General features: G+C 47.6%; 4 protein-coding genes across 4 annotated transcripts; 3 read left to right on the top strand and 1 right to left on the bottom strand.

The window, feature by feature from the left end:
* Positions 1-210: 210 nt before the first annotated feature.
* N7469_011469 (uncharacterized protein) lies at positions 211-813 on the bottom strand (the record flags this gene model as incomplete). The annotated part of the gene is made up of 1 exon (XM_056650374.1): positions 211-813. One exon carries the CDS (start codon positions 811-813, stop codon positions 211-213), a length of 603 nt encoding a protein of 200 aa, XP_056495438.1.
* A 969-nt stretch (positions 814-1782) lies between these two features.
* Positions 1783-2648, top strand: N7469_011468 (uncharacterized protein; the record flags this gene model as incomplete). Its single annotated transcript, XM_056650373.1, has 3 exons — positions 1783-2332; positions 2400-2481; positions 2534-2648. 3 exons carry the CDS (start codon positions 1783-1785, stop codon positions 2646-2648), a joined length of 747 nt encoding a protein of 248 aa, XP_056495437.1.
* Positions 2649-3798: 1150 nt separating this feature from the next.
* On the top strand, positions 3799-6648 carry N7469_011467 (putative C6 transcription factor; the record flags this gene model as incomplete). The annotated part of the gene is made up of 1 exon (XM_056650372.1): positions 3799-6648. One exon carries the CDS (start codon positions 3799-3801, stop codon positions 6646-6648), a length of 2850 nt encoding a protein of 949 aa, XP_056495436.1.
* Positions 6649-9200: 2552 nt separating this feature from the next.
* N7469_011466 (sugar porter family MFS transporter) lies at positions 9201-11018 on the top strand (the record flags this gene model as incomplete). Its single annotated transcript, XM_056650371.1, has 5 exons — positions 9201-9591; positions 9649-9783; positions 9843-9892; positions 9954-10506; positions 10585-11018. The coding sequence occupies 5 exons, from the start codon at positions 9201-9203 to the stop codon at positions 11016-11018; spliced, it is 1563 nt and encodes a 520-aa protein (XP_056495435.1).
* Between the last annotated feature and the right edge of the window lie 987 nt (positions 11019-12005).

Genomic DNA, 12005 nt, shown 5'->3' with positions numbered 1-12005 from the left:
GATAGTACAATCTGCTTTGGTTTCCTCGTAATTCCCCGAACGAACTCGACATCATCGCCCAATCTATGGGGTATCATAATACATACGGAGTATTGTTAAAATGTTGAATGCTTAGAATTAAAACTTGCTGTTTTGCTATTTTGGGGTATCTTGGGGGCCCATTTAATCCTTCTGGTGGAGACATTTGACAAGCGGCGGTGCGGGCCAGAATCAGACGTTATGGCTAATGTCGTCGAGGACCTGGAATAGAACATTATTTTGCACACGACAGCCATCACCTGCAACTCCTGACTGAAATCCGGACCATAGTCGTTGTCGAATTTCTTCCAAGTCTGTGCCACGGGTATTGTATTGTTCGATGAGCTCTTCTGCGATAGCGCATAAAGTAGTATTCAGCACATCACCGTCAACAGGGCCTGAGGCCAGGTCTCGTTGTCCAGGTAAGCACTTGCATAAGTGAGGATCATTGTACTGCTGCTTTTTCTCGGTTGAGTTTGCTGCTTCACCCTGAGGAGCATCAGCTCTCATATCTTCGGACGATATATCCTGCAATATCTCCCGCGTTACAGTGTTGAAATGATCCGAGCCTTGTGTCTCTTGAGCTGGCGTTATAATAGATGTCTTTTTCTGCTGATAAATAGCAGGTATAGCCACCTTTTTGTCGGCGGCACTCCCTTGGTCCGCTAACTCCACGTATCGACGGAGTAAATCCGCGGAGATGCCCAATGAGTGAAGCAGCGTTCTCAGATGTCGATTCTCGGCCTCCATCTTCTGCAGAGCGAGTCGATGCTCTATGTCCCGGCGGCGGGCCATTGTCTGGTATGTTGCTAATTTCTGTTCCAACTCTTGCATATATTCTTGTTTCCGAGCTCTGCTCCTGCGTTGATTTTCTCGGATTCGCGCAAGGCGATCATTTTTCTGCCTAGATTGTCAGAATCACGTCTTGCCATCAATGTGGAAAGAAACGAGGACCAACCTCCTGACTACTACTCATCTGACTTGTTTTGTGCTTCTGATCTCTCGAGTGATGTACATGTCCAAGCTATGAGTGAGTCTCCAAAGTCTATCAACTTCTTTCGATGGCGACGCACGTGTTCGAAATTCCTGCCGCATATATCAGGCGTTAAGGCATCAATATCTAACTAGTGGTCGCCATTTTCTGTACAGAACATCCTCCTCATCTCTATACACACTTTTGTATTTGAATCTTACCAACGATTTGTTTGCAGTAAATATCAGCAGTCTCGCATATATCAAAATCACTTTCATCCTCCCTCCTCCATCATTCCGAAACCCCGATTCGGTCCAACCCGGGGAAAGCACGAGCCCAACGTGGGGTAAAATCAGCACTGTGAACCCACTTCTGTTTCTTCCACCATTGATGCCAATTACATAGCAAAGCCGACAGACCGACACTGAGAGGGTCTTGAATTCTCCCAATAAGCTCCCACCAAACCCATCAGAATCGCCGATTTGGAGGCAAATCATCACCAAAAACAGCTGGTTTCTGCATACTTTTTGCCCGGAAACGACCAATTGCGGCGTAGCGACGTCACCGAGCGTCACCAAGAGGGAATGCGGTCCAAAGCAGCGACGCGCTAAAGCTTAGTGCTTCTTCGGTGGTGATCTTCTCTCGTGTCGCATTCTCCATTCTTCATTCTCCAAATCCTCTATACACACTATATTTTCACTTGTATTTTAACCCCCCCACTCCCCTCTATCGATTGCCACGATTTCTCCACTCGACTGTAGACTCGGAGCACATCTTATTTCTTTCCCGCCATGGTTTCCACGCGACATCATCCCCGTGAATTTCCTTCGCCTGAAAAGGCCGCTAAGGAGCTGGCCAAGTCATCGCCTGCACCCACAACCAACGGGACGTCGCGCAAATGGGTTCATACGCCATCCGCCGCGCTGACCATCTGGTTAATCGTGTCGCTGCCGCTGGTCGCATGGGATGCGGGCTACGTCCTGTTGCGACCACATAGCATGCCCGGGGGCCGATTGCACTCTCCGGTTTGGACACCTTATGCGCTATATGGCACTGTCGATTATATTTATGGTTGGCCCGCGTATAATGCGCGCAATGGTTTCACCGCCGCGCAGACTGTTATGAATATTGTCGAGACCCTGGGATATCTCTATTATTTGTGGATTGTCTATCGGAATGCTGCTACGGTCACCAGTGGTCGCGGCGCACAAAAGAAGCTCCAGAAGGGATTTGTCTGGCTATTGGCTGGCGAGAAGGTCGTTGCTGGTCGAACTGGTGCTGTCGCGCTTCTCGTCGCATATACCGCTTCTGTAATGACACTTAGCAAGACCCTGTTATACTGTATGTCTGAGACTTTTTCATTCTTTAGTTACTTCTCTTTCTACCCATTCAAACTAACAAAATTTAGGGCTCAATGAGTTCTTCTCCGGTTTTGACAATATCGGTCACAACGATGCCGCCACCTTGTTCTTCCTGTGGATTGTTCCCAAGTAAGTCTTGTGTCCTGGACTTGAGAAATCATCTGCTGACCCGTTTCTGCAGTGGCCTCTGGATTATATTCCCCAGCTATAACATTTACACCCTCGGAGCAGAGATCTTGGACTCCCTCGACCAGACCAACTCGCGTGGCAAGCCCGGACGCCCCAAGTCTTCATAGAGCGCAGACAAACACAGTCAAGCTCACAGGGTGCCAAAAATGCACCATTCTGGCTATCTTAGTCGATAAATGGATATATGACCAACAAGAGCAAGAGAATGGATGATAGGTTCTGAACCTGCGGATTTTAGAAATGGTACTCTTAAGTCTTCGAGCCATTAATGGATCCGCGTTATCTTTGAATTCCCGTTGTTTAAGGGAATCAAACAAGCGAATATTTCTGAGATTCTTCTATGAAAACTACCTCTTCTGTCTAGTATTCAGCTCGGGCCTGTCACTAGTTAAGATCTAAGCTGTATCCGGGGCCAATAGATGCATCATGGTAAATTAGTACAGAGTACCTGGGCGAGCGAGTGTTTCAGTGTGTCGAGCAGTAAATCGGGATGGCTGACCAGTACTTTCTCATATCCAGTATATTTTACCCTTTTTTTTTCCTTCCAAGGTCATGAGTTATGGCAGGATTACAGCTTATTCCTGGAAACCACTTACTAATGGTGCATAGTAGTTACTCGGACCTTATGTTATGGCCCTTACAGCGCCATAACATAAGTTTGACCCCACCTAAGAGCCCTTATTTCAGCTCTTCTTTCTGCCGCATAAAAATGATGGGAATAATAGTATTAATTGAAGGCGGTAACTCTATTGAATGGGGAGGTATGTCAAAGCGGTCAGGGAGGGAGTTCAAACTTATGACACCCCACTGTGCATGTAACCCCAGCTGGCGTCATGGGTGCCTGCGCTGATCTTTTTTTGCTCTTCAAATAGAGCAGAGAAGCATTTCTGTAAAAGTCAGACTGTTGATTTGCTTCGTAATCTTCGCGGCTATGCTTCTATCATAAAAATATCAAAATTCATAAATACCACTCGTCATATTCGTAGCTCAGTAATGTGGACGTTGCAAGTGGACGCTCGTGCCAAGCCTCCCAAACCTTCCCCATATTCTTCGCTCTCTTCCCTCTTCCTCCTCCGGTCCTCCCGACTCTCTGTCTCGTCGCACCGAGCATCCCCCAACTCATCAAGTTTCCCGGTAACCTCCATCGCATTTTTTTATAGTTATAAATTTCTGTGATCTACTCTTCGCCTCCTCTGAGCTCAACCGATCTCGCCAAACGATGCGTCAGGCCTCGGACCTGGGGTACCCGCACCCGTCATGATCCCTCCCAACTCCGACGATTCGCCATTGAAGACCTCTGGCGCTGGCTTTGTATTAGGCCAGGATGATTCAAACCCGATTCTAGAGGACTTCGATACCCAAAGCCATGCAAGTTCCCGTGAACCTGGTAGCACACAACCCGGTGACCCCGCGATGGGTACGGGCACCGGTGCTGAGGGTCAGCAAGATGATGCCACTCATGATAACGACGCACCGAACTCGGGTCAAGCTGATCAGGATGACAAACCCGCTTGGAGCGAAATGAAGACCAAGGCTGGCAAGGAGCGCAAGCGACTCCCGCTCGCCTGCATCGCGTGTCGACGGAAGAAGATCCGGTGTTCAGGCGAGAAGCCTGCTTGCAAGCATTGTACGCGATCTCGCATTCCCTGTGTCTATAAAGTTACGACCAGAAAAGCAGCTCCGCGGACGGATTATATGGCAATGCTCGACAAACGTCTGAAGCGCATGGAAGATCGCGTGATCAAGACGATCCCGACAGACGAGACAAGAGATATGGCCTCCATCGGGAGATCGGTTGTTAAACCATCTGGCTCGGGCCAGGCTTCGAGGGCCCAGAAAAAGAGAAGTGCGGATGAAGCTTTCGCTGCAGAGATGGACCAGTGGACTCGGGAGGAGCGTCGCCCGCCACAGGAGACATTCCCGATGAATCGTGAAGTCAAATCTACTGATGGGACCGGACTTTTGACAGAAGGTGCCGAATTTTTGCCATCCTTGGAGATACAGGAACATTTGGCGGAAGTTTTTTTCGACTGTGTATATGGGCAGTCGTATCTTTTATTGCACAAACCTAGCTTCATGCGCCGGCTCAAGTCTGGCACCGTTCCACCAGTTCTCATCCTCGCCGTTTGCGCCGCGTCCGCGAGATTCTCAACCCACCCGCAACTAAACTCTGAACCACCGTTCCTCCGCGGCGAAAATTGGGCCAATCCTGCGGCGGCCATCGCTCTTAGTCGACACGACGAACCCAATATAACGATCCTAACCGTATTTTTACTTCTCGGTCTTCACGAATTTGGAACCTGTCACGGTGGGCGCAGTTGGTCTTTTGGTGGACAAGCATTGAGAATGGCATATGCGTTACAGCTCCACCAGGAGCTCGAGAGTGACCCTTTGTTAGGGCAAAACAATCCCAATTCTCAGCTGAGCTTCACAGATCGAGAGATCCGCCGGCGTACTATGTGGGCTTGTTTCCTCATGGATCGCTACAACTCATCTGGAAGTCAACGTCCGCCTATTGGAAATGAGAAATTCCTACACATCCAATTACCTATTAAAGAGACCCATTTCCAGATGGAGATTCCCGGACCCACGGAGGACTTGGATGGTGATATACCAAATCCCACCCCTGAAGATGCCGGGCAATTGTCCAACGCTCAGGAAAATATGGGCGTCTCGGCATATATTATCCGTGTCATCGTCATTTGGGGTCGCATTGTGGACTACTTGAACTTGGGCGGCAAAAGAAAAGACCGTCATCCTCTTTGGCATCCAGACTCGGGGTATTCACAGCTGAAACTACAAATCGAAGAATTCTCTGCATCACTTCCGAGCAATCTCGCCTTCACATATGAGAACCTTCAAATACATGCGGCGGAGAAGATTGCCAATCAGTTCTTGTTCCTACATATCATCATTCATCAGAACATGCTTTTTCTCAATCAGTTCGCCATTCCTCTGTCTCCTGGTGGCCGACCTCCTAGAGATATGCCCAAGCCTTTCCTCAGCAACGCCGGTCGAGCTGCTGTAGAAGCCGCCCATCACATTTCCGTGCTCTTTGATCGAGCCTCCGCCTATCCACTGACAGTGCCATTTGCCGGGTATTGTGCATACACTGCAAGCACCGTCCATATATGGGGTATATTCTCAAAGAATGTGCAGTTAGAGGCACGGTCGAAGGAGAATCTCCGACATACCTATCGATATCTTAACAAGATGAAAAAATACTGGGGGATGTTTCACTACATGGTTGAAAGCGCCAAGGACAGGTATCGACAGTTTGCGGACGCAGCTATAAAGGGATCTGTAGCCACCCAAAATGGCACTTCTTTGGCTCCGATGTTCCAATATGGCGATTGGTTCGACAAATATCCCCACGGCGTATCGCGGATGCATTGGGAAGACCCAGATACACGGCATAAAGAAACCGGCGAAGATGCGGTCATGGGTCAAAAACCTGATCTTCAAAGTGTGGAGGACTTTTTCGCCAGTTTGTCACCAACTCCTCAGCCCGCAATTCCCCGGAAGGCTCGCTCGCGCAAGAATAGTAAATTATCCGATGGAACGCCCAATACAGATCAAACATCGCCCACCCAATCTATCGATGTTACAATGGCGAATGCTCCAGGCGTTCCAGGTAGTGCGTTCCCCCAGCCATCGATGTTCTCTCAGAATCGACCTATGCAATTTGGTCAGCCGCCTTTCGACTTCAGTATACCGTCAGATCAATTGCCACAACTGGACCGTCAATTTGTATATGGTTCATTCTCGGACTTTGATCCAAATTCGTTTGTTCCGAACAACCCCCCAATCCCACCTGTCAATGGCGTCGAAACCCAAACATCTGATCAATCGCTATTTACTGGCCATCTTGACCCTGGTGCTCCAGCTGGTACCGGTGAATTCTATCAACCGAGTGCGTGGTTCCTACCCTTCAACCTTGATCCTATTGCCGGCGCCAATCCTCCTATGGGCCCAAACGCTGAGACACAACAGCCTGGTCCAACTTCAGCTCCCGCCACGGGGGCTGGAGGTAATGGCTCAGGTCCAGTTGGTGATATGTCAGCCTTTGGAGGTCCAGGAAATATGCCCCTGGGTCAATGGCCCTAGCCCAGTGTCAAAAAATGGATGTCCATCAAAACATTGGCCGCTCATGGGGAGTCTCAAGGCTCTGGATGTGGAAGCATGCTTGCTTCGATGACATGATGTGTTTTATTTCATAATGGCAGGGGGGTTTGGGATCGGGTAATAATAGCTGGTCTGGAAAATTTTATACCTTTATTGGTTCGATATGGATTGTTAAAAGCCCGGAGTTTCGTGCTATCGTTTCCTTTTGTACATACTACTTTTTTGTCTCTTGGCCGCTATCTTTGATCATGTATATCCCCATGGAAGGTTATTTGGATGCAAAGTCCCCAACTTTTTCAGTCTCGTTTTCTGTTAATCAATTGTTCAATTTTCCAGCCTCATTCGCACAACATAAAAAGAAATTCAATTGAGATACAAAGGTCCCAAAGACAAAAAGAAGATCTTGTGCATCATCCGTGAATCGAACACGGGCCTCGTCGATGGCAACGACGAATTCTACCACTAGACCAATGATGCTAGTTGATGTGGAGAATAGCGAGTTTCTGAAATATATCAATTTGTGCCCCGTACTTATTCGTCGTTCAGAGTGGAGTCAATATACCCAAAAAGGATAACTCTTACTGATACAAAATTGTTGAGTGGACCACCCTTCTTATAAACAGTTTCCAAGTATATTCTGTGCATTTTCTGACTTGAATCTATCTCAGTCATATCTCTGAGAAGAGACGATCCATAATGGCTGAACTATATACCTCGGCACTGCTAGCCTGGAGTTTACCTATTATGTCGTCTAATATTGGCATGGGTATCCTTGAGGTCTGGATATTGGTGCTATGGATCAGTATCGATGAAGAAAGAAGATCTCGGCGGGATAGCTTTGGTCTGACTCTTTTCCCGGCTAGGTAGCACATCGTACATGTCCCCTCTAATGCACTAAGAAGAAAGGTCAAGTCAAGAAATTGATAGTTGAGACGCTGGGGATGATGAAACTGATTAGCCCCAGACAAAATGGTGGTCTCTTGGAAATGTGAAGCATCCCTAAAGATTTCAAGGAGGATGGAGCCGAACTTTACGGGTGAGAAGAGTACTGCAAGGGGAATCCCGACTCGGAGCTGGCTCTGTTGGCAATCTATGACTTCCAAGACGTAAGCCTACTCGTTGGCTGGTGGAAATCCCCAAAGTTCACTTGGCCATTCGTATTTGGTATCATAGCGCCGACTGATTGCATGCCGGTCACCCCGCAGTTTGTGATATCAACTGGCAGAGATGATGTGATAGTAAACAGTCCAATTCAGCCCCCGGACTCTTGGGGTTTCGTTGTTCCACTTCCAAGACTCCGCACTTTGAGTTCAAGCGGTAACTATATAATCTGGCATACTGATCGCAGCGTACTAGAGCATCATTAGTTCCAATGTCCTTTAGTCTCACTATGGAACGACAATTATATCAACTTGTCCCTTAACCATCAAATAGCGAGACGATATGCAAAGCCTGTGATTATGTCTTTAAGTGAACAAATAGATTATCTGGGTTTGAGGCCCAATTTGCTGACAGCAACAGAATCAGGGTGACAGAATTTGAACATCTTCGCGAACAAAATTATCGGACTGTCTGTTGGTTCGGCGTGCCGGTGGTTCCATCGGGAAGTTTTCGGTGATTACCTCTTGGCCGATCCTTGTCGGTTCGGAGTAGCCCCGTCCGACGCCGTGCATTGAATCTTTGGCCGCGAGTCACTGAAGCCCTTGAGCCGTGAGTGTTTGGAAATTAGCGGGGTCTCGGTTTCTGTTCTCCACATATAACTCAATCCAAGACTTATTCCCAGTCCCTGGGGTGCCCCCGGGATGCAGAATGCCCCCGATAATTCACCGAGTGGGGGCCTCTGGGGCGTGGAGACCTCCGCATGCGTGGAGGCCGCGGGGAAGCATACAGTCCGGAGTCCCGACGTTAGACTATGCCCTTTGGGCACATCAAAATCGACGAACTCAGTAGGGGCTTATGGCATAATTTTATGCCAATTTAAAATTATATTCCAGCTCAAGGCGTTTCGAAAGGATGCGGATCTACTAGATGAGGCGCATTTAGGTCCAGCGGCATGGCATGCTTGGCTGATCCTTCCATTTTCGATTGTATACACTTGGCCCCAAGGTTTGTTTCTTTGCGCCCAGAAAAGGCTCCACCATCATCATCCAGGTTATTGGCTCTGAGAATTCTGGATGGGGTTTATACAGGGGAGATAATTGGAGAGGTCTTCACACAACTGCCACTCTGCCGAGTCTTTCTCTATTCGCATTTGTTGTCTTCCCTCGCAAAGTTTGAGGGAAGCGGGTGCGTCATTAAGCTCCACATGGCTTACCTTGGTGATACAACTCCAGATGCGGGTTTTTTTATTTGCGTCCGGTGTGAATTTCGCGAAGTTTATCGTTGGGCACTGGCAGGTTGCCACGTGAAGTCCAGACCGTTTCGTTAAGTACTTAAGATCATCTTCTGCCCTCGCTGTCTTACTCGCTGTCCTAATACATAGGCAGGGCAATCCCATTTCTTTCGGTCGATCATTCATTCGTTGAAGAAACACTATGTTATTCCAACGGCCTGCTAACGAAAAGGGAGCCGCCTGGCCGGCTATCCTGGTGGGCTTGTTCGCGTCCTTCGGTGGTATTCTCTATGGATATGATACTGGTACCATATCTGGTATTCAGACTATGTCATACTGGCTAGAGGAATTTGACAACCCCAATGAGGGACGTATCTCCTTGATTGTTTCTATCTTGTCGGTGGGTACATTTGTTGGTGCTCTCGCTGCGGGTATCATGGCAGATATCACCGGTCGAAGATGGGGAATCATCATATCAGTCATGTTGCCTTTCAATCTCGGTGTGGCTCTTCAAACTGCCGCTACATCGCAGCCTCTTTTTATTGCTGGTCGCTTTTTCGCCGGTCTTGGAGTCGGTTTAGTTTCCGCTCAGGGTGCGTTGATCGGTTGTAATAGATTGAGATATCATTGCTGATTTTTTTTTTTCACAGTCCCTATGTATCAATCTGAGACCCTTCCCAAGTGGATTCGAGGAGCTGTTGTTGGATGCTATCAGCTCTGCATCACGATTGGTCTTTTCTTGGCAGCTATTGTCAATTATGCAACCCAGCACAGGAATGACAGCGGTATGTAACGATATAGAATGGGGCTGATGAGCAGTGATTCATAACTAACGCGGTTACAGGAAGCTACCGCATTCCGCTTGCCATTCAGTTTGCATGGGCCCTAATTCTGGTGAGTAGACTTTACCTCGATAGCACATTGCGGCATGAATCAAGTACTAACTTCAAGTAAGGCTGGAGGTCTTCTCTTCCTCCCAGAGACCCCTCGTTTCCTCATCAAAAAAGGCAAAGATGATCAGGCACTTAAGTCTTTGGTCTTCCTTCGTCGCCTGCAACCCGACGATCCCGATATTGTTGCCGAGCTTGAAGAATTGAAGGGCAATTGGGAATATGAACAGTCTCTCGGATCTTCCTCGTACATGGAATGTTTCAAGGGTACGACTGGCAAGCGAACAATTACTGGAATTATCATCCAGTCACTCCAGCAATTGGTTGGTATCAATTTCATCATTTACTACGGTACAAGCTACTTCGCCGAAAATGTTGCTGGTCTGCCCGACTCTTTTATCCTGCAGGTGATCGTGAACTGCGTCAATGTAGTCATGACACTCCCAGGTCTTTGGGCAATCGATCGTTTTGGCAGACGCCCAGTTCTTCTGGTGGGAGCATTAGGTATGGGTGTCTCTCAATATATTGTCGCGGCTTGTGGAGCTGCTACTCCAGTCACCAACTTCACCTCACAATGTGCTCAATTCGCATTCATTTGCATCTACGTATCTTTCTTCGGTATGTTCAGCACAGTCACTACTAGTGATAAGTACCTACCTATCTATCAAGCAGATCTTATTCTAACTTTCATCATAGCATCTTCTTTTGGCCCTTGCGCTTGGGTTGTCACGGGAGAAATATTCTCACTTCAAACACGTGCGAAGAGTCTTTCCATGACCACTGCAGCGAATTGGTTCTTCAATTGGCTCCTTTCCTTCATCACGCCATATCTAACTGGCGCACTCGCCCCAACACAGTCTAATGTGTTCTGGATCTGGGGTTCATTCTGTTGGATTGCATTAGTCTTCGTATACACCATGGTTTATGAGACCAAGGGACTAGCACTTGAGCAGGTCAATGAGCTCTATGATAATGTCACCAAGGCTTGGCAGAGTCCTAGTTACCGGTCTGAACTGCGGATGCTCTCTGTCTCCGAGGCCCACCGTAAGGGTTCTATCAATGAGGACACGAGCCATCTAGAGTCGACTGTTCAAGATGCTGAAAAGGTCTCTGCGCATCACCACCAGTGATGATTGGAAACTAGTGCTACCAAATAGAATTCTTGATTATTATTTCTCGATTATCACTGCTCGATTATTATTTCTCTTCGAATCCAACGTTTCTTTTTCGTTGAATGGTCTGGCCAGGGACAAGTGACGATGGGACTTAGGTGCTTCTCGATGCTAGACTAGGGTTTCCCCACGAAGCCAAGTATATACCGTCTGAACGCGTCAACTGCCTGAGGTTATCCCAGTTTAAATTATCATTCGTATGCTTTTGAAAATTTTTGTAAACTCGGCCATTGTTCTCATCGGAAGACCAGGCTGTACTGAAAGTACAGGGTTAACTTAAATACGAAGGCTCAGCATAACCCAGTAGGTTGTCTGCTACAAGGACACTTGACATACTCTGCTCTATTCCAGGCAGTAAAAAAAGAAGTGAAGCGTCTCTACATGCCTTCTAGCCAAGGCACTTCTTCCTGCTTCATAGTATGATCAAGAACAAATTCTTCTCAGCTAGACTCGCAGTGGTGGATCTGTCCTGCGACAAAAAATGCATCATCCGTGAATCGAACACGGGCCTCGTCGATGGCAACGACGAATTCTACCACTAGACCAATGATGCTAGAGATCATGTGAGTTTAAACAGTTAAAAGATATATGAGGCAAAAGTACACTGAGTGTTTCCAGTAGCTACTGTATAAATTAGTGGTGGGTCATCCGAGGAGGTCTTAGCACACAACCAAGAGATATTGTTGGCATCACAATGGCATAGATGATTTCCGGATATATTATGTATATAGTATTGCCGATGTTTGACTGCTAAATGAAAGCAAGTGCTTGAATCACGATTCAGTCATGAAAGTTGCAAACTTTCAAGTTCTTCCAAGAAAGTTATGTGGTGTAGTTACTACACCGAGCTAGTAGCTGTCAGAATATATCTTCACATTCACACTACGCCCCAGTCCTCCTACTTCCAACCTTGGAAAGTAATCTTACTTTCCACAGGTGTGGACA

The sequence above is a fragment of the Penicillium citrinum genome, assembly GCF_028827155.1.
Source record: "Penicillium citrinum strain IBT 23319 chromosome Unknown utg000010l:1.0-1229701.0:1.0-1230130.0, whole genome shotgun sequence".
In the NCBI taxonomy this organism is placed as follows: Eukaryota; Fungi; Ascomycota; class Eurotiomycetes; order Eurotiales; family Aspergillaceae; genus Penicillium; species Penicillium citrinum.
The sequence above is the reverse complement of the archived record's forward strand: the minus strand, read 5'-3'. Positions and strand labels throughout refer to the sequence as shown.